Below are 18,203 nucleotides of genomic sequence, written 5' to 3'. Positions count from 1 at the left end.
ACAATCGTTGCGGAGGGGAAAACGTTTTCATCGTCGAGGTACGTCGTGCTTTAGGGTGTTATTTTTGGTCAGATTTGATTGGGTTTATTGTTAATGATTAGGGTTTTGTTTATGCATTCCATGGAATATTATGCATCCCAACACATCTTCACCACATTTCTGCAACAAAAAAAAACCATGAAGATGAAAGTGAAAGACTGAAACTAAAAGAAACACCCAAAGCCGAACACTGGGAAACAAACCTTAAAGTTCGCACAGCCCCACAATTGTTTACCCAAGTTCTTTGTAGTTCTAGTTGTGCGCACCACTGCAATGTCTCCGCAATCACAAATTGGGGGTGAGCCTGAAACCCTATAACCACCATGGCAGGAATTGCATGTTCTGTGAACCCAACTATTGCAAGAAGATGAAGATGCCCCACGAGACATTCGTTTTCAGCTGAACTTTAATGGAACCCTAAACCACAATGAACACAAACCCTAAATTTCAATTTAAAATCTGGGCTATGACAGTGTAAACGGACATGTCACTGAACAGTATCCACGTCACAAAAAATCACCATGCTGGCACTATTCCGTTAACGATTTAGACAGAGTTAACGAAAAGGAGTCGATTGAAAACAAATTACGAAAGGTAGGACCAAACTGAAAACATTTGCAAAAGTAGGATCAAACTGAAAAAAGTCGTCCTAAACTAGGACCAAAAGACCATTTAAGCCTTGTAATTATTACTATATAGATGTGGAAGTTTACACCGAGACTTGATGTAAGGAATCATCACTAATTTAAATAGGTTATAATATTTTTAATTTGTTCAATTGGATTAATTTGTTATAATAAAAATAAAATTATTATTTAAATGACTAAATTTTTCTGTATTGTATTATTTAAATGATACAAAATTATAATGATATTGTAATTTAAACTATTAATATTTATAAATATTAAATTTTAATTATTGATTATAATAAAATAATATAATATCTAAAAATAATAGTCTCTAACTTTTTCATTAAAATAATTTATTAATTAATTAAAGACTCCAAAAAAATATTTACATGATTGGGTATATTTTAAAAAAAATGTACATTTAAAATGATAAAAAAAGAAAAAAAATTATGAAAAACTAATAAAAACGAGTTAATATATCCCTACACCAATCTCTTTTAGAAGTCAACCACGAAGTAGACTAATATATCCCTAAAAATATTCATATGGAGTAAATATTTATTGCCTAGTTTGGTCCAGTGAATTGAAATAATAGAATAATTTTTTTTGTCTAAATTTATAAACATTTAAAAAAAATAATATTAGACCAACTATCCTTGAAATAATAGAATAACTTTTTTTTTTGTCTAGGTTGATCAACATTTAAAAAAATAATATTAGTGGATATATTTTAAACAACTATTAGTAAAGTCAAAGTATAAACTATTTTGGCCTTGTCTTTGAGCACTAAAGTTTTAGATGCTTAACTCAAACATTTGACCAAAGGGTAATTAATCGATTATTAAAAGGTTTATGTAAATGATCCATTAAATTTTACAACCAAGTACTTCAAGTCTAAGGGAATCATTGGAAGAAAGTTTCACCTTAATGAAGTCATTTATGATCCTTTACTTAATACCACAAGCTTTTAAAAATTTCAACATTTATTGATATGATTGCAAAGTTTCCTTCACAAAGTAACTAATAATTAGAAGATAATGTAAAAGTGCATTAGATGTGACAAATTCATCTATGGTCCTTACCACATAGCTCACTTTTTGTTAGGTCAACATTAATATATTAATATATTGTTATATATCAAAGTAATTATTGGAAGTTCAATTGAGGTTTTTGCATGAGTTGGATATGTAAAGCTGACATTTTTGCTTGGAAGAATTGTCAATATTTACTGCTAAAAGTTTGATCTTGTTGCAAAAAGTAAACTACACTTTTGCCACATAAATGCTTACAACTCAAACAACATTTATAACAAGGAAAAAAAAAATTGTTACACACAATTACAACCAATTTGACAACTCATTTGATATATAAAATAATCTTAATAAATATAAATTTATTTTATATTTATAAAAAAAGAATGATAATAAAAAATAATGTCAAATAAATATAAAAATTTAGGTGTCGAAATATAACATGTTAAATGTGCAAAATTATAATAAATGTCAAACTTTTATTAAAGATTGGTTATTAATTAGCAAAGGTGGAGTTATACATACATATTTATCATCTAAATTTTGGGAGAAAAGTTTAGTAATATCAAATTATATTTTTTAAATCACTTCAATTGTTTATATAATAGTTATCACAAGTAAACAATAAGATATAGTTACGGTTAAAGTAAATAATGAATACTAGTGACATGTATATATTATAAAAAATATTTTTTGACAATTAAATTTTGATAATTTTCTTTTATAACATGAAATGACGTTTTTAAGTAATTTTTCATTTTTGATTTTCTCAATTTTTTTTTACATTTTAAAACTACTTAAAAAATATCACTTCAAATTATAAGAAAAATTGTCAAAATTTAATTTTAAAAATAATATTGTCCATATATTATATAGATTAGACCAAACAATAAAGTATAATATGTGACAAATAAATAAATATGAACATAATATGCCTTTTCTATTTTAGTATATTAACTTTTTTATTGTCATTGTAATTTTCTTTACCCAAGAAGACATACCTAATATTGAATAATAACTTTGAAAATAAAAACGTATAACAACGAGGGATATTGGATAGAAGAGGGGTGGGGTTTCAAATAGAGAAGAACACGCTTTATGTGAGAAAATAACATTACTTGTAACATTTATTAATATTTATTAGTTATGAAAAACTAAATCTATATTTAGTTTTATCGTACATTATAAATTATATATTCATTGATTTAAGTAGTTACAATGCTAGAAGGTACGTAGTTCATGAAATAAGTAATTTAAAATAATAGTTGGAAATTCAAAAAGTGAGGATATGTGAGTAAGAATAAGAAAATTCAACACCAGCTAACAATAAATTAGGGGGTGTGTTAGAAGTCTCACATCAACTATAGATAAGGCCAATTGAGTTAGGGTTACTAGATATACTCTAACCCGGCTCTGATACTATGTTAGAAGTAAGTTTTAAACCTAACCTAATCCCACAAAACCGGCTTGTAAGGTGAGGATTGTATCTACTTATATTGTGAATTGATCTTATCTCTTGTCGGTGTGAAACTTCCAACGATTCTATAATTTTTGGATCGGAGATGCTGTAAATTTTGAGTTGAGTTATTGTTTCTGATAAACTTTTCTCTAAAAAAATCATTAAAACTAATTGAAAATTATTTCAATGATTGAAGATGTGACTAACTGTATAGGATTCGTTTTCGATAATCCATGAATAATGAGTCAATTATAAAGATTATTTTTGTGACCAATCCTAATATTTGGCAATATTTATGGTTGTCCATAATTTGTTGTTCATCCCAAATTACAACAAACTTTTTAACACTTCAAGGGCTGTTGGCCCTTTAATAGAATCCTACAATTTCAGTGAGGTGAGGGAATGGAGAGACACCAAGGGAAAAAAGACAGCAAAAGTTATTCCCTTTCACTTAAAACCCATTTTTCTTTTCTTTTTATTAATAAATTTTTAAAGCTTTTTGAAAAATATATTAATTTGTCCCCACTTCTCCATTCATAAAAGTAAAACCAAAATGTTAGTCAAATACTACCTAAATCTTTATAGAAGGAGTAATTTCTGATAAAATATGTTACTATTTATTAAACTTAAAAGTCATCATCCACATTTAATATAAAGCAATTAAGTCTGTTTTCTCTTATTATTTGATTTTAAATATGTTCTCAATATATATAGCTCACATTTTTCTATTCTTATTATTTACAATAAATTGTTTTAGTTCCAAATATCATAAAATATTTCACTTATACGAGTAAGAATTGTAAGTAATCTATATAACAATTTATATTTGAATACAATATAAATAAACATCAAGAATACAATATTTTACTAAAAGAATGGAAACATAAATTAATTTAAAATTAGAAACATTTTTGTGACTAAGTAGTTTCTTTTGAAGGGGTTGGTCTTTTCTAATATATTTAAATCCTATAAAGAATTTATACGTCAAAGTCAAGAGCAAGAGCCTTAAAGTTATTGGTGTTTGCTTAAAAAAAGAGAAGTAGAAAGCTGTTATGAATAAATTCTCTTCTTTCTCTTTTAGAAAGCATATATAACAAAGAAGCCATAACCACCATTTGTCCCAAACCACACTTCAATCATTAAAAGAAGTTAAACACAGAGTACCCTTTTCATAACTCCAATTTTTCTTTCTCTTTAAAACTCTTCTCTTCAACCTTTTTCTGCAAAAAAGAAAAAAGAAGAACTAATCATCCATGGCAGGTGGAGGTGGAGGAAGAAACTTGGAGGAAACACCCACATGGGCCGTCTCCACTGTCTGTTTTGTTTTGATCTTAATATCTATAATCATCGAACACATCATCCACCTCATCGGAAAGGTATGAACAATTTTCAACCGTTTTTTTGTTTGCACACTACATTTATATGTTAATCTGATGATTAACACAATACTGGCATGCAAGCAGTGGTTGAAGAAGAAGCACAAAAGAGCGCTGTACGAGTCACTGGAAAAGATCAAATCAGGTTTAAACTGTTAACAATGAGAAAATCTTAATGATTAGTTGATAAATGAAAACTTTGTTGGGTTGTTGCAGAGCTTATGTTATTGGGGTTCTTATCGTTGCTTTTGACGGTTGGACAAGGTCTGATATCAAGAATATGTATATCAGAGAAAGTTGCATCAACATGGCACCCTTGTAGCCACGAAAACACAGATACTGAAGAATCAGAACACGGAACCAACAGCCGCAGGTTGTTGGCGGCGTTCAATGGTTCAAACGAGGTAACTCCACGCCGTGTTTTGGCCGGAGGAGGAAGCGACAAGTGTGGCGAGGTTGGTAGGATCTTGTTATTCTTCTCAGTTCTCAAGCAATTTCTACCATATATTTTTCTTCACAATTTTTCTCTAGTTTGCAGTAATTAAGATTCAATTAAAATATACCACCTTAAATTCTAAGTAAAAATTGTTAAAATTTAGTTATTAAAAAAATATTTTTCTATAAATAATTGTGGAAGGATGAATTTTAGTCTTCAATTCTAGATCTTAAAATAATACCAAATCATTCAAGGATTTTTACTCAGTTTTGTAAGATTCACTGAAATTTAAAGTTAACTTTTTAAGATTTTTGCTACACATTAGTGTCATACACTCTTTTTTAAGTTACTAATAATGATATTTAATAAATATGTTAAGAAGATTGTTCTCTTCTAACAGACAGTTTAATAGAGAGTGATACCAGTTGTTGAGTCCTATGATCAAGTAGCATATACTTTAATGAGCATTCTTATTTTTCTGTTTTTCCAAATCAGTGAAAGAAAATAAGGAATAAGGTTCAGACTTTTTCTGAACAAAAAATAAATTATTAGTGTAGACATTAAATCTATATACTGATAGAAACGTTTTACTATGCCAACATATGTAATGATCGATAATACATGTGTTATAGCTTTATATATATATATATTCATAAAATTTTATTAATATACAGAGAGAGACTTAATGACTATATTACTTGTTCGGTAATTTTTATTTAAGAAGATGAGTGTACTGACAGATAACTAATATGCTTAAAAAAAAGTAACAATATAATAATATTTAGTATACTTTTTTTTAAATATTAAAAATAAAGACTTGTAATATGGGACAGAGAAACAATTAAAGACAGTTATGTCAATTCAATAATGTCACGGTTTCTTAATTGTTTTTGAAGAAGTCGTTTTCTACATTAAAATGTACGACAGTGATACGTATCGTGGTTGTGTATTTCTTCTATGGTTGTGTCACACAAGTCAGAGATAATATAATGTCTTGGGGGGCCAATATGTTAAAAGTCTTCATGCATAGGAATATCTGATAGAACCAAATTGTGAAAACAAAAAAATCAGGCTTAGCTCCACCACATATATTATCCAAATAACAAAGAATTTTTTGCCTTTCTGAATGAATGACATTAGTGTATATAATGCAGAGGAAAATGTTGCAGCACATGTCATGCAAATCTGAATCTTTGATTTTTTTAAGAAAAAAATGCTGTCTTAATTTATTCTCATCTTCTACTGACGATTTTATTTGGAAAAAGACCGGAATATTATTATGAGTTGAAAAGTTGAAGTTTCTGCACGAAAAGAGAAGTTAAAAAAGGAAAAGGAAATGAAAGTGTGATTTAGAACGTAGTGTGTGAGACTCTAACTTGGTTCTGATACCATATTAGAAATGAGTTTTAAATCTAACTCAATCTTACAAAACCAGTTTATAAGATGAAAATTGCACCACTTATATATTATGAATTAGTCTTATCTCTAGTCAATATTGGGACTTCCAACAAGTTATGTATTGCATGACTTGTGTTTTCTTGTCTTGTAATAATAAGAATATATTTTACCACCATGAAACCTATTAAACATGGTCCATGAAAAAAGAAAAAAAACAATGTCTTGTTCCAACATGGAAAACCCTATTATTATTATTCTCAATCTAGTTTTAGTATCATTATTGGTCTACAATAGCTAGTCTTTTTTTTCTTTCATCCAAATTTCCCTTTTTTCTGAAGAAATTACTCATAAAAACTGAATATGTTTGATTAACATAACTAACATTTTGTTTGTTGATATACTAATATTGTTTATTTTATGTAATAATGCAAAATGTTTCAGGGTAAAGTCCCGTTTGTGTCATCCGATGGCATCCATCAACTCCATATATTTATCTTTGTGCTAACTGTTTTTCATGTCCTTTATTGCATTACCACCATGGCTCTAGGAAGAGCAAAGGTAATAATATCAAAAACAATTTTTTTTTAATAATTTTAGTTTTCTTTTGCAAAAACATAATTACCCTTTTACTTGTTTGAATTTTATTTCAATATAGATGAAGAGGTGGAAAAGATGGGAAGAGGAAACCAAGACACCAGAGTACCAATTTTCACATGGTTAGTTCTTTTCTGCATGAATATTTTTTGTATTCACAAATTAACAAAATGCATAAGAATTTATAATAATTTACTCACATTATCAATATTTTTTTTAACATGTAACATATAACACAGAATTATTGTTCTGATTGTGTGATATTTCAGATCCTGAACGATTTAGATTTGCCAGAGAAACATCGTTTGGAAGGAGACATTTGAGTTTCTGGACCAAAAACCCTGTCCTCATGTGGATTGTAAGCCAAATCTATTATATTTATTTTCATAACTTGATATAAGCTGAATTTAACCCCACCCATTTAATATAATATAATTTTTTTTCTAAACTTTATTTATGAACTCTGACTTTGTACCAAGCAATTTATTTGTTTATTTTTATTTTTTAATTCTCTTTTCATTTTGTGATGACACTAAATAAATATGAAGCTAAATGAAGATATAAAAGCCAGATACTAAAATGGGGTGGCGGATCAAGATGAGTTGGCTGTTTTAACCCGCTAAACTAGCGGGTTAGGCGAGCCAGATTATAGTAGGCTGACGAATTGAAAATTACAATCCAGCTCGTCTTTTTCTTGACGAAATGATGGACCCGCTTTGACATCTATAAATTTTAAATTTTAGAATCTTAGAAACTAATGTGAAAGATCACTGCATTTTCATATTCATATACACACACTTTCTACATATAGAGAAAATTGGAGAAGACTGATATACACTGAATATGTAATCAAATAATATGAAACTGTTCAGAAATAAAGTTCCATAAGATAATCGGAACGCGGATTTAGACTTTGCAGTGGTCCTTTGTTCATGACTTTCTGAATAGGACCTTTTCTTTATCTGAAAAATCTGAGTATTCTTGCATTAGGACCACTTTGCATTGAGTGTTTAACTTGTGTGTGATTATTCATTAATTTTGCTGAGATTGGATGATTTCAGGTTTGTTTCTTTAGGCAATTTGTGAGATCAGTACCTAAAGTGGATTACTTGACCTTAAGACATGGATTTATCATGGTAATCAAATGTCTCCTTCTTCGTAGTTTCATTTGCCATTTTCTTTCATCAGAACACCATCGATTACACGTTACTATTTTGGTTTTTCCTTCTCTGAATTTCCTAGAAAAAAAAAGTATTAGAAATTAATTATCATTTCAACAATTTCAAACCATTCTACATTTTTCGTAATAAATGACTTGGAATTTTACTTTGATTTTTTTTCAGGCACATTTGGCTCCTCAAAGTCACTCCAAATTTGATTTTCGGAAATACATTAAACGATCACTGGACGAGGATTTCAAAGTCGTTGTTGGAATCAGGTTTTGTGCATCTTGTCATCTTTCTATAAAGTTTGATAGGTCAAGAAATTAAGAAATTTTACATATATATTATGATTTAACTTATGTTTTAAAAAATTTCAGTCCTCCATTCTGGTTCTTCGCGGTGCTTTTTCTCCTCTTGAACACTCATGGTAATTAAGCAATTACGTGCTACAAACGCATTTGACTTATTATTATTATTATTATTATTTACTGTGATGTGTATCTGCATGGACAGGCTCGTACTCTTATTTGTGGCTGCCATTTATTCCTTTGATTGTGAGCACATTCAACTCAAACTTTCATTAATTATTTGGTCCAAGTGATCGATGGTGATACATATCCATAATTTGAACCCTGTAATGTGCATAAAAATGTAGATAATTCTGTTAGTTGGAACCAAGTTGCAAGTGATCATAACTGAGATGGGTCTGAGAATTCAACAAAGAGGAGAGATTCTAAAGGGAGTGCCATTGGTCCAGCCAGGGGATTATTTGTTCTGGTTTAACCGACCTGCTCTTATTCTTTACCTTATTAACTTTGTTCTCTTTCAGGTACTACTTATGTTGCTTAATTATATCACATAATCATAATTAATTTATATATATTATGAGTTGACTCTTTCTTATTTTTGTCCCCACACCCAAACAGAATGCTTTTCAGCTAGCTTTCTTCTCATGGTCTGCGGTAAGTCATCGTAGATTATTAAAACAAAAAACAATTACGTTCGATAAAAAACTAAATAATCACCATTGTTTAAATCACAGCTTCAATTTGGGATTAAATCTTGTTTCCACGCACATACCGAGGATGTTGTGATCAGAATTGCAATGGGGTTGGTATCATCGTCACCTTTCATCATGACTCTAACTAGCTATATTAATTAAAACATTGATTATAATTAAGTTAATCGGATTTGTCAGGGTACTTATTCAAATCCTGTGCAGCTACGTTACTCTTCCTCTTTATGCTCTAGTGACACAGGTAGTAATAAAACCCTGTTCCTCCTGTGCTCTCTTTTCATAATAATTAATTACAATTAATGTATATACAATACAACAGATGGGTTCAACAATGAAGCCAACGATATTCAACGAGAGAGTTGCAGAGGCACTGCGGAAGTGGCACCAGACCGCGAAGAAGCAGATAAGACAGAACCGTGTGGGACCCTTGTCCTTGTCGGGGACACCGATGTCGAGCAGACCCACCACCCCGAGCCACCACATGTCTCCGATGCACCTCCTGCGCTACTACCGTTCTGAAATGGACAGCTTCCCCACCTCTCCACGGCGTTCGAACTTCGACGGCGACCACACTCAGCCGTGGGACATGGATTCCCCTTCTCCTTCGTACTCGCAGCACGAAGTGGAAATGGGTCACACCAATGACCCCACCACCAACACAACCCTCCATGAAATTGTTACCGTTGCACACACCAAGGAATTTTCCTTTGATAATAGACCTTCCCCTGCTACGTAGCCACCAACCACCTTATTCATTCTATTGAATTCATTCAAGGTGTTGCGTCTATGTAAATGAATTATATATATATATATATATATATATATATATATATATATATATATATATATATATATATATATATATATATATATATATATATAACTCTATGTTCTTTGGCATCGTCGTATATAAAAAGATGCGTGCATGACACATTGTAAATCCATGCATGATGGTGGTGATTCCACTGATCCTAATATTTGTTTTCTCAACGGTAGAGATAAATAATACAGTTTTTTTTTTTTTTTGCTTGTTATTATGTATGGTTGGTATGTGAGTTGATATGCATCTATCAGATGCATCTGGCTACATCATATTATAGTTGGCATTGACATTTTGATCGAGTTATGATTTCTATAATAACAGATTAGCATTGAAATTAGTGCCTTCATTTTTCAAAACAATCACTCGTATTAAATAATGAGAAAGTTCCTTCAAGTGATATCTTAACCAACTAATTATTTTATAGTTTTAATTAAATTGGTTGTATATTTTATTAAAAATATTAATTTGGTCCTAATAATATTAGGAGAGTGACTATGTAATATTTATTAACTGCAACAACAATCTTCACGATCCCAGGAAGTTTGAAGAAAGCCAATATCACATAAAAAAAAGAACCTTATAAATAAATAACAATAATATACCTATTTAAGAAATAATCATAGTTTCAATATCTTCTGCATCTATTTATAACTTGAATGTGCAAGATTAAGATTGTAAACTTATATAGGTTCTGATCCTTAAATAAATCTCATCTTATTACTATTAATACATCAATTAACAAGTGGATAAGTGAAGCCGGTGATATTTAAATAATACTAATAATTTGTTATTTTCTTTAGCAACATAATAATTTTATGCGTTTTACGATCCTCTCGCAAATTTCCATTCTCAACTCTGTTCTTTTCCGACACCACTCCTCCCTCGTGATTTTCGCATCTTTTCGACATGGCGAGAGGCGTATCGCAATCTCAATCATCAACGTCCGCTGCCACCACGCGGCCCGGCGTGATGGCTCCCCGTGGCTCCGCTGCCGCCACCGCCGGGATGCGCCGTCGCCGTCTCGGAGCCGGGAGCAGCTCCGCTTCCGTCGGAAGCGGTTCCGGCACAGGAGGAAGCAACATGCTGCGGTTCTACACCGACGACGCTCCCGGCCTCAAGATCTCGCCGACGGTGGTGCTCGTGATGAGCCTCTGCTTCATCGGCTTCGTCACTGCTCTGCACGTGTTCGGTAAGCTCTACCGCTATCGATCCAGCGCCGGCGTATGATTCCACTTCCAGGACACGGATCTGGCGATGACCGGTTTCTGATCTGGATCACGAAATCCGGTTATTCGAAACCTTCGCTTTTTAATTTACGCGCTATTTTTTTAATTTTGTAAATCTTCCTAGGGCTTGATTAGGCTTCCTGTTTCTCTAGCTGTGAAATGATCGGATCTTCTTCTTGCTGATGAAGGAAGTCGCGTTTCGCCTTTCCGTGAAAATCAGTCTCTTCATTCATTTATTATTTTTTTATCCATTCCATTATTTTGCTTAAATTTCCAAAAAGAAAAAAAAAACGGTTGCGATTTTAGCCATTTCTGTTATCACTGTAGCTTGATTGCGTAGAAAATTTCTGTTAATTATTGCTTTACTAGCTCCACATTTATTATAAAATACTTTTTCGTTAGAATAGGAGAATGATATAATTGAACTGTAATGGTTTACCTTGCAAATACCATATTTGATTTTATTAATAAGGATTTATATGTTGCTCTGGAAAGGTTGTCTCAACACAATAAATACAAGTACAGTACCTGAATGTATCATTGTGGTTACACAATTGATTGTAGCAAAGTAGTTATGTTAGATAAATTAGCAGCAAGTATTGCCTTTGTCTTTTGTCTGTATATAAGGAAAAGGTATAAGTCTGTCTATATTTGAACCATGTAAATTATCAGTTTCCAGGTTCTTCTTAAGATGCATATTTCTAATACTTGATATTGACCTTTGAAGAAAGGGATTGATGACTATTTCATGGATTGTCACGTTTGTATCATTGGATGGACCACCTGGCCGTAAAGGTAAACAATTCTATAATAATTTTTTTTTCTATAAACTAAAATTAAGTATAAGTTAAAAAAAAGTTTATAATTTTTTTTACAATAGGGAAAAACTGATTTCCATTTTTTTTAAGTGTTTACAGAAAATCTAGTTTATAAGCATATCTTAGGCTGATTTGTTTGGTTAAATTAACTAGAATTTCCATACAAATTATCCTCATCAGATTTTTCTTTCCGGAGTGAGTGTAAGTATAACCGTCCGAAGAAGGAGTTGTTAGGTCACTTAGTTGAGAATCCATTCGACTGAAACTATTATATTCAGTCATTGAAGAGAGATTCAATAGTATAAAGTGTAAGTCCCCCATCAAGGATAGAGGCTGAATCTGATAGTCTCTTTTTGATCATGACCGATAAGCTCATGTCATGCTTTCGTGTTTGTGTTTGCTGGGTATTCTTCAGACATTGTACAATTTACCAGCAAGATAGGTTCATAATGATTCTTTCGTCATAGTCATCCATGTGTGGCAGCAAAAGTATTCAAAACCGTTGAGTGGGACTATAAATTTCACATCATATTAAATAAATTTATTTATAATTTATAATCTCTAATAAAATGAGGAAAGAGTTTTATAAATAATGTGTTAAAAATGTGTTATTATTTGTTATATTGTAGGGAAATTGCATCCATGTCGATTTAAGTTATGTTAAAAAGTGAGTTTGGACGAATTAGCTCACATAAAATTGAAAACAGGTAAACAAACGTAAGATTGAAAACTACCTTAAATAAATATGTTAAAGTTAAAATTTTTATAAATAAAGAAACATATGATATTATTGTCTAAGCTATTAAGAAACTGTACTAATTAATCATTATTTCGTCTTTGACTTCAAAACATCGTTGCTGTCTTTTGCATTTCAATAGTAACATTTGGAAGAACTTCATTTTTTTCTGTAGGAACATTTTGTGGGAATCTTAGATAAAAGAAGCATTAGAAACAACATGATTTTCTAGTAATTTAGTTTACAAAACAAAATATATATATATATATATATATATATATATATATATATATATACCCTTTTTAGTAATTCAAAAATATAAATGGGATTGACAACATGATTGGGATCAATTATCTTGCTTCTCCATTGTTAGACGAGTTTTACCTGAGAATTTAATTGAAATGGACATGTTAAGATATTTTGCATCATTAACAAATCATGAATTATCAAATTGAAAACAAAATGACTTTTTATACAATTACTTTAGTGTTATATCTAAAGTTTAACTGAAAGAACTAGCAGTGTTTATAGCGCATCAAAATTGAACCAATTAAACGTGTTTGCCACAATGGTTAGTGAACGCGGGGAAAGAAAGCTGACGAAAAAACAGAGTATTAATTGTTGCAAAATTATTACCTTTTCAAAACAAAACATACATTCTAATTGATTGTAGCAAGGACGTAAAAAGCCTACATAAGTAAATTACATAATCAACACTCAATCCTCAAAATCGATGATTGAAGTAGGTAAAAGACCTACTTCAAACTTACGAGCCCAAAATTTTGAAAAATAATTAAAAAAAGACACTTCCCTGTTATATCCCTATAAGCCTGTGGAAGGTGAATGAATTTGAATCCAGGCAAATTCATGTTTGTAAGGCAAACTTGCATTGCAAGAGGCTTCACATGCATACACCACAATTGAAGCCCAATCCAGAGAGTCCACTTCATTGTCAACGCCGAAGTAATAAAGCAACTGTGGCAAAATCTGGCACCACCAACATTAACAACTCAGTATCCAAAGACAATATACAAACATTTGCTTGAGCAAGCAAAAAAAAAAAAAAAAAACAGCATTACTTGCAGAACTACATTCAGCTTCAAACACTGATAGACATCTAAAACAAGTACCTGAAATTCACAACACATAGGTCCACTGCAGTAACTGCATCTAGGGATATCAGCATTTGATGGCCGACCACTTGAAAGGGGCCATATTGGCTTAACATTAGTATTCCTATAATACCTGATTTACCAAAACTGTAATTAGACCCAATATATTGATAAATTCAATGCCATTAATCTGGTTATTATGCAAATTAATCATTTTGAACACACTAGTACACAATATGATTATAGGGAAATGTAGTTTTATAAGGGGCTGAGAGAAATTTGGAGTCATATTTTAAATTCTAAATTGTCTCCAAACTTATAATTTAATAAATAACTTAACAGTGTTAAGTTAACAGTTAACACTTCAGCTACTTTTGTTAAATGTAACTATGACATGTTCCAAAGGTTTGGATTGCCTAAAATGTTGTTAGGTTAATCAGAGACAAGTAGCAATGAAAATATTTCCACTATTTTCCGGCTTATTTTAGTTTTTATCTCAAAAGGCAATATATTATATTTGTCAAACATTTTCACCCATCCCGTTTAGTAATTAATCGGCCTCCGAGGGCACACAAGGAAATTCGCCATAGTTAAGCATTCTAATTTGGCGAATCTTTATCACCTTAGCACTTGTTCAGGGGCCTTGTCGATGCATTCCTGGAAGGAGGCCCAACTCTTCTTGTCAGCGTCACCCTGTTCATAAACAATATAATTAGCAAATAATATATACATAAACTACAAACAATCTTATTAAAATGATAAAATTGATACCTGAAAGCTATCAAAAATTGAATTCATTGTGTCATCAGTCCTGTTCCTCGAGATCAAGGAATTAGACACAGTATTTTCCTCAGACATGTCTCTATTATATTCACTTTCATCTTCAATGGTGATCTCAAATTCAGGCCACAGATTCTTGCTTCCACCTGAATGATAGTGAGAAGAATGACCTCAGGTGTAAACTAATAAGAACCTAAATAGTAGATGTCATAAAATTGTATACAGTGATGTATATGTTTTAGTCCGGAATGGTGGTTTTGGGTTCCATTAGAGATACAAATTTAAATATCTTATCAAAGTGGTTTTACGTATGAGCAATATTGTAATTAGTCTCAGCAGCACTTTTACATTTCATCTAAAAGTGACTAATAACTTCGCTATCAAAGAGAAGCAAATAAATATTGTAATAAAAGTACACAACTTTAAACCACTTGACCTTTATGTGACTCGAACAAGGTAGTTTCACTTTTGTTGGATCCAGAAACAGGCGAAGAAATTTGTATCTGAGGGCAAGCAATTTTATGCCCTGCGCGCCAACTCAAAGCCTGTGAGTTGGAAAAGAAAAAACAAATATCATGGGAACCAAATTTGTGGAAGAAAACAAACAGATACATTAAATTAATTCCATTACCTGGTGTTTCTCAGAGCAATACCGTGTCTGTTTGCAACTACTACAAAGCTTGTCTCCTTTCCAAGTGCCGCACCAATCACAAAGAACAGCTGAAAAGTAAGCACACATTCTATCAAAATTGAGGTAGATTCAGGACAATTTGTTTCATAGAAAGCACGCACATGTAGTACAAAACCTAAGTCATCAAAAGTGTTAATCCCCTTTAATGGGAAAGCACGACATACATTAACCTGTTCAAGTTAAAAGATTATGTTACAATGAAATCAGATAATTTTGTTTTTTTCCTGATAAAAGTGTGGTCTCACAGTGTGCAGTAACTGATCGTAGTCATGAAGTCCTTTTCACTTCATGCAGGACTTCTCAACACTAGTACTCAATACTCAGTACTCAAAAGGAGATAATCATGAATATAAATATTCAAAAATCAACATACACAAACACAAGCCAGAAGGTAAATAAGCATCTAAACAACGGAAACAACAATCTCTCTTCACCATACCGAAGGAGAGGATCTCTAAACAACTACAAAAATGAATGGGATTATTATCAACAAATGAAGTGAAACTATTATAATGGTGACTACCAACCTCCACAGCCAGCAGGTTTGTGACTCTCATCATACTGAGGGCATTCTTGAGAATAAAATGGATTAACACGTGGTAATTGACTACGGAAGACCTTCACACTTCAATTAAAACACAACACAATCAGATATAAACAATCAAAGTAACTAAAACAATGGAATAGGTTGTTTAAGAGAGGATGATCCCTGACCTTCTAGATGGCTTCTCTGGATGGTGTTTCCATTGCTCATGTTGATCCCTGAGGAGGCATTTCATAGAGGGACACATAAAGACATACAACATTCGGTGAAATGCAGTTTCCTGCTCAGTCGGTGCATAAACCTAGAAATTCAAGGGTTTTGATACAATGTCACAATCAACAGGTATAAAGTCAAAAAAAATCATGAGGCATTAACTTCATACCTGAAGTAAGAATTGTAAAGGGTCTCCACAAATGTCACACACAAATGACCCCCCTGAAGGTATATTCAAAGGGTCAAGCCAAGCCTGTTATTCACATCACCTGTCAGAAACTGGCACTTTCTTTGTACATCCAATAAAGCAAGATAGAGGTAAATTGTAAACGAATTCAATGAAAAGGTAAAGTACAGGGACTCCTCCAGCTTTGCTTGGGAAATATTGACGTTGAAGAGACCATTTATTCTTTGGCTTGTCAACAAAGCCAAGTGTGATGGGTTCATGTTCTTCTTCTTCATCGTCGTCATCAACATCATCATATTCCTCTTGATCTTCTGCGTTATCATTCTGCATAACCTTGAGCTTGTCAACCAGATCTCCAATGGCATCAGTATCCATGCGTTTAAGAATGGAATAGAAAGTGCTAGTCTGCGAGATAGTGAAGACTGATTGTGTAAGTAGCACATAAGATTTTATCATTAAACCAGAAATATACATAGAAATGAGCCAAACATTCTCTATACCAAACTGTGTTAACTAAATGAAACTTTGGGATGAGCCTGAAACTGTGACTATTCATTATTTTGCATTGATTGGCGTAAGGACTATAATAGCAGTAGAATAATAATAGTATCGACAAATAACAGTAAAGAGAATGATACTTAATACCACAATCTAATACATGAATTTTCAATTTCAAGCCAAGCAATTCCATTTATAGAGTGTTTCGAAGCCTACTTGTTAAAGTCGGCGACACAAGTCCTAGATTTCCGGCGAAATCGGGGTGGTCGAGCGTGTGCGCGGCAGCGATTCCAAGCAGACTCAGAACTTTTCTTCACTTTTCCGGCGAGGCAGCAAGAATTAAAGTAAAAGAGATTTTGTACTATGATTCCGGTCAGATAATATATATTGCAGAGAAATAGAATAGGGAAAGAAGAAGATGGTGGGTGATAGGGTATTGGATTTTGGGTCAGATTGGGTATTGGTTACTGGGCCTGCACCCCCTTCAATTTTAAATTTGCTATTACTTGCTGCAGTTCTATGATTACTAATTGCACATCCAACAATAAAAGAAAACTCAATCGATCTCTAATCATGACCACTGTTGCATGAGAAAAGAAGAAAGGAGAAAGAATACATTAGAGAAAGAAGAGATAAAATACGAAAAATAAAAACTATTTTTGAAAATTTTTTTTCCGAAATATATTTAATGTGTTTTGAAGAGTTTTCTCTGAGCATATTTTATGTAAAAATATTTTGGAAAACTCTTCTAAAAATATTATATACATTCTCAAAAATTTGTTCCAAAATACATTTTATATGTTTCTAAAAATTTCATTTCTAAAGTCTTATTTTGAACATTATTTTTTTCAAAAAAATTATCTAATTTTTTTTTGAAACGGGTCGTTTTAAGGATTTGAGAGGGTACATGAAGAAATCGTTGAATTGCAGGAAGTAAAAGTCTTTTAAATTTCTTAGTTTGCCTTTGTTGTTTAAAGTACATTGAAACTTCCATAACTTTAATTTCTAAGCTTTTGAAATTGTTTTCTGAATGTAATCTAAAATACAATTTCAAATATAATTTGAAATTTAAAATTGTGTTTAATCTTACAAAATTATTCAGTTATTCACATCTTTCTGGTGTGGGCATATATAAATAAGTCTTACAACATTTCAGAATAATTTTTTTTAATAAATGAATATTAATTCTTATTTTATGTTTTTGGTAAAAACAAAAATTTGATCTTGGCCAAGCTAATTGTGAAAGTAAGTCATGTCCCGTGTTTTTCTAAAAATCTTTTTGAATAGATGTTGATTCTAGTGTTATAGATGTAGACATATTTTATTCGTTTTTAATAATATAAGAATAAATATTGACAATTTTTTTTTTTAATATTTTTTCAAGAAGGCTAGTTTATTTTCCTTTAATCTGCTTAAACTAAAATGCCCGATG

General features: G+C 31.5%; 3 protein-coding genes across 3 annotated transcripts; 2 read left to right on the top strand and 1 right to left on the bottom strand.

The window, feature by feature from the left end:
* The first annotated feature begins 4,212 nt into the window (after nucleotides 1–4,212).
* LOC114168445 (MLO-like protein 6) lies at nucleotides 4,213–9,934 on the top strand. Its single transcript, XM_028053260.1, has 15 exons — nucleotides 4,213–4,534; nucleotides 4,622–4,679; nucleotides 4,751–4,989; nucleotides 6,810–6,926; nucleotides 7,024–7,084; nucleotides 7,232–7,320; nucleotides 8,024–8,098; nucleotides 8,306–8,400; nucleotides 8,503–8,552; nucleotides 8,639–8,679; nucleotides 8,781–8,954; nucleotides 9,052–9,087; nucleotides 9,168–9,235; nucleotides 9,324–9,384; nucleotides 9,463–9,934. The coding sequence occupies exons 1-15, from the start codon at nucleotides 4,412–4,414 to the stop codon at nucleotides 9,877–9,879; spliced, it is 1,704 nt and encodes a 567-aa protein (XP_027909061.1). The 5' UTR covers nucleotides 4,213–4,411; the 3' UTR covers nucleotides 9,880–9,934.
* Nucleotides 9,935–10,712: 778 nt separating this feature from the next.
* Nucleotides 10,713–11,882, top strand: LOC114168446 (protein transport protein Sec61 subunit beta-like). The gene has a single exon (XM_028053261.1). The coding sequence runs from the start codon at nucleotides 10,873–10,875 to the stop codon at nucleotides 11,191–11,193; it is 321 nt and encodes a 106-aa protein (XP_027909062.1). The 5' UTR covers nucleotides 10,713–10,872; the 3' UTR covers nucleotides 11,194–11,882.
* A 1,478-nt stretch (nucleotides 11,883–13,360) lies between these two features.
* On the bottom strand, nucleotides 13,361–17,150 carry LOC114168612 (programmed cell death protein 2-like). The gene is made up of 11 exons (XM_028053497.1): nucleotides 16,988–17,150; nucleotides 16,442–16,678; nucleotides 16,256–16,339; nucleotides 16,044–16,174; nucleotides 15,857–15,954; nucleotides 15,270–15,358; nucleotides 15,075–15,183; nucleotides 14,630–14,784; nucleotides 14,481–14,551; nucleotides 13,877–13,991; nucleotides 13,361–13,733 (listed from the first exon to the last, which is right to left on the bottom strand). The coding sequence occupies exons 2-11, from the start codon at nucleotides 16,646–16,648 to the stop codon at nucleotides 13,569–13,571; spliced, it is 1,224 nt and encodes a 407-aa protein (XP_027909298.1). The 5' UTR covers nucleotides 16,649–16,678; nucleotides 16,988–17,150; the 3' UTR covers nucleotides 13,361–13,568.
* Nucleotides 17,151–18,203: the final 1,053 nt, after the last annotated feature.

The sequence above is a fragment of the Vigna unguiculata genome, chromosome 11, assembly GCF_004118075.2.
Source record: "Vigna unguiculata cultivar IT97K-499-35 chromosome 11, ASM411807v1, whole genome shotgun sequence".
Lineage (NCBI taxonomy): Eukaryota > Viridiplantae > Streptophyta > Magnoliopsida > Fabales > Fabaceae > Vigna > Vigna unguiculata.
This window is presented reverse-complemented; position numbering and strand designations above follow the sequence as displayed.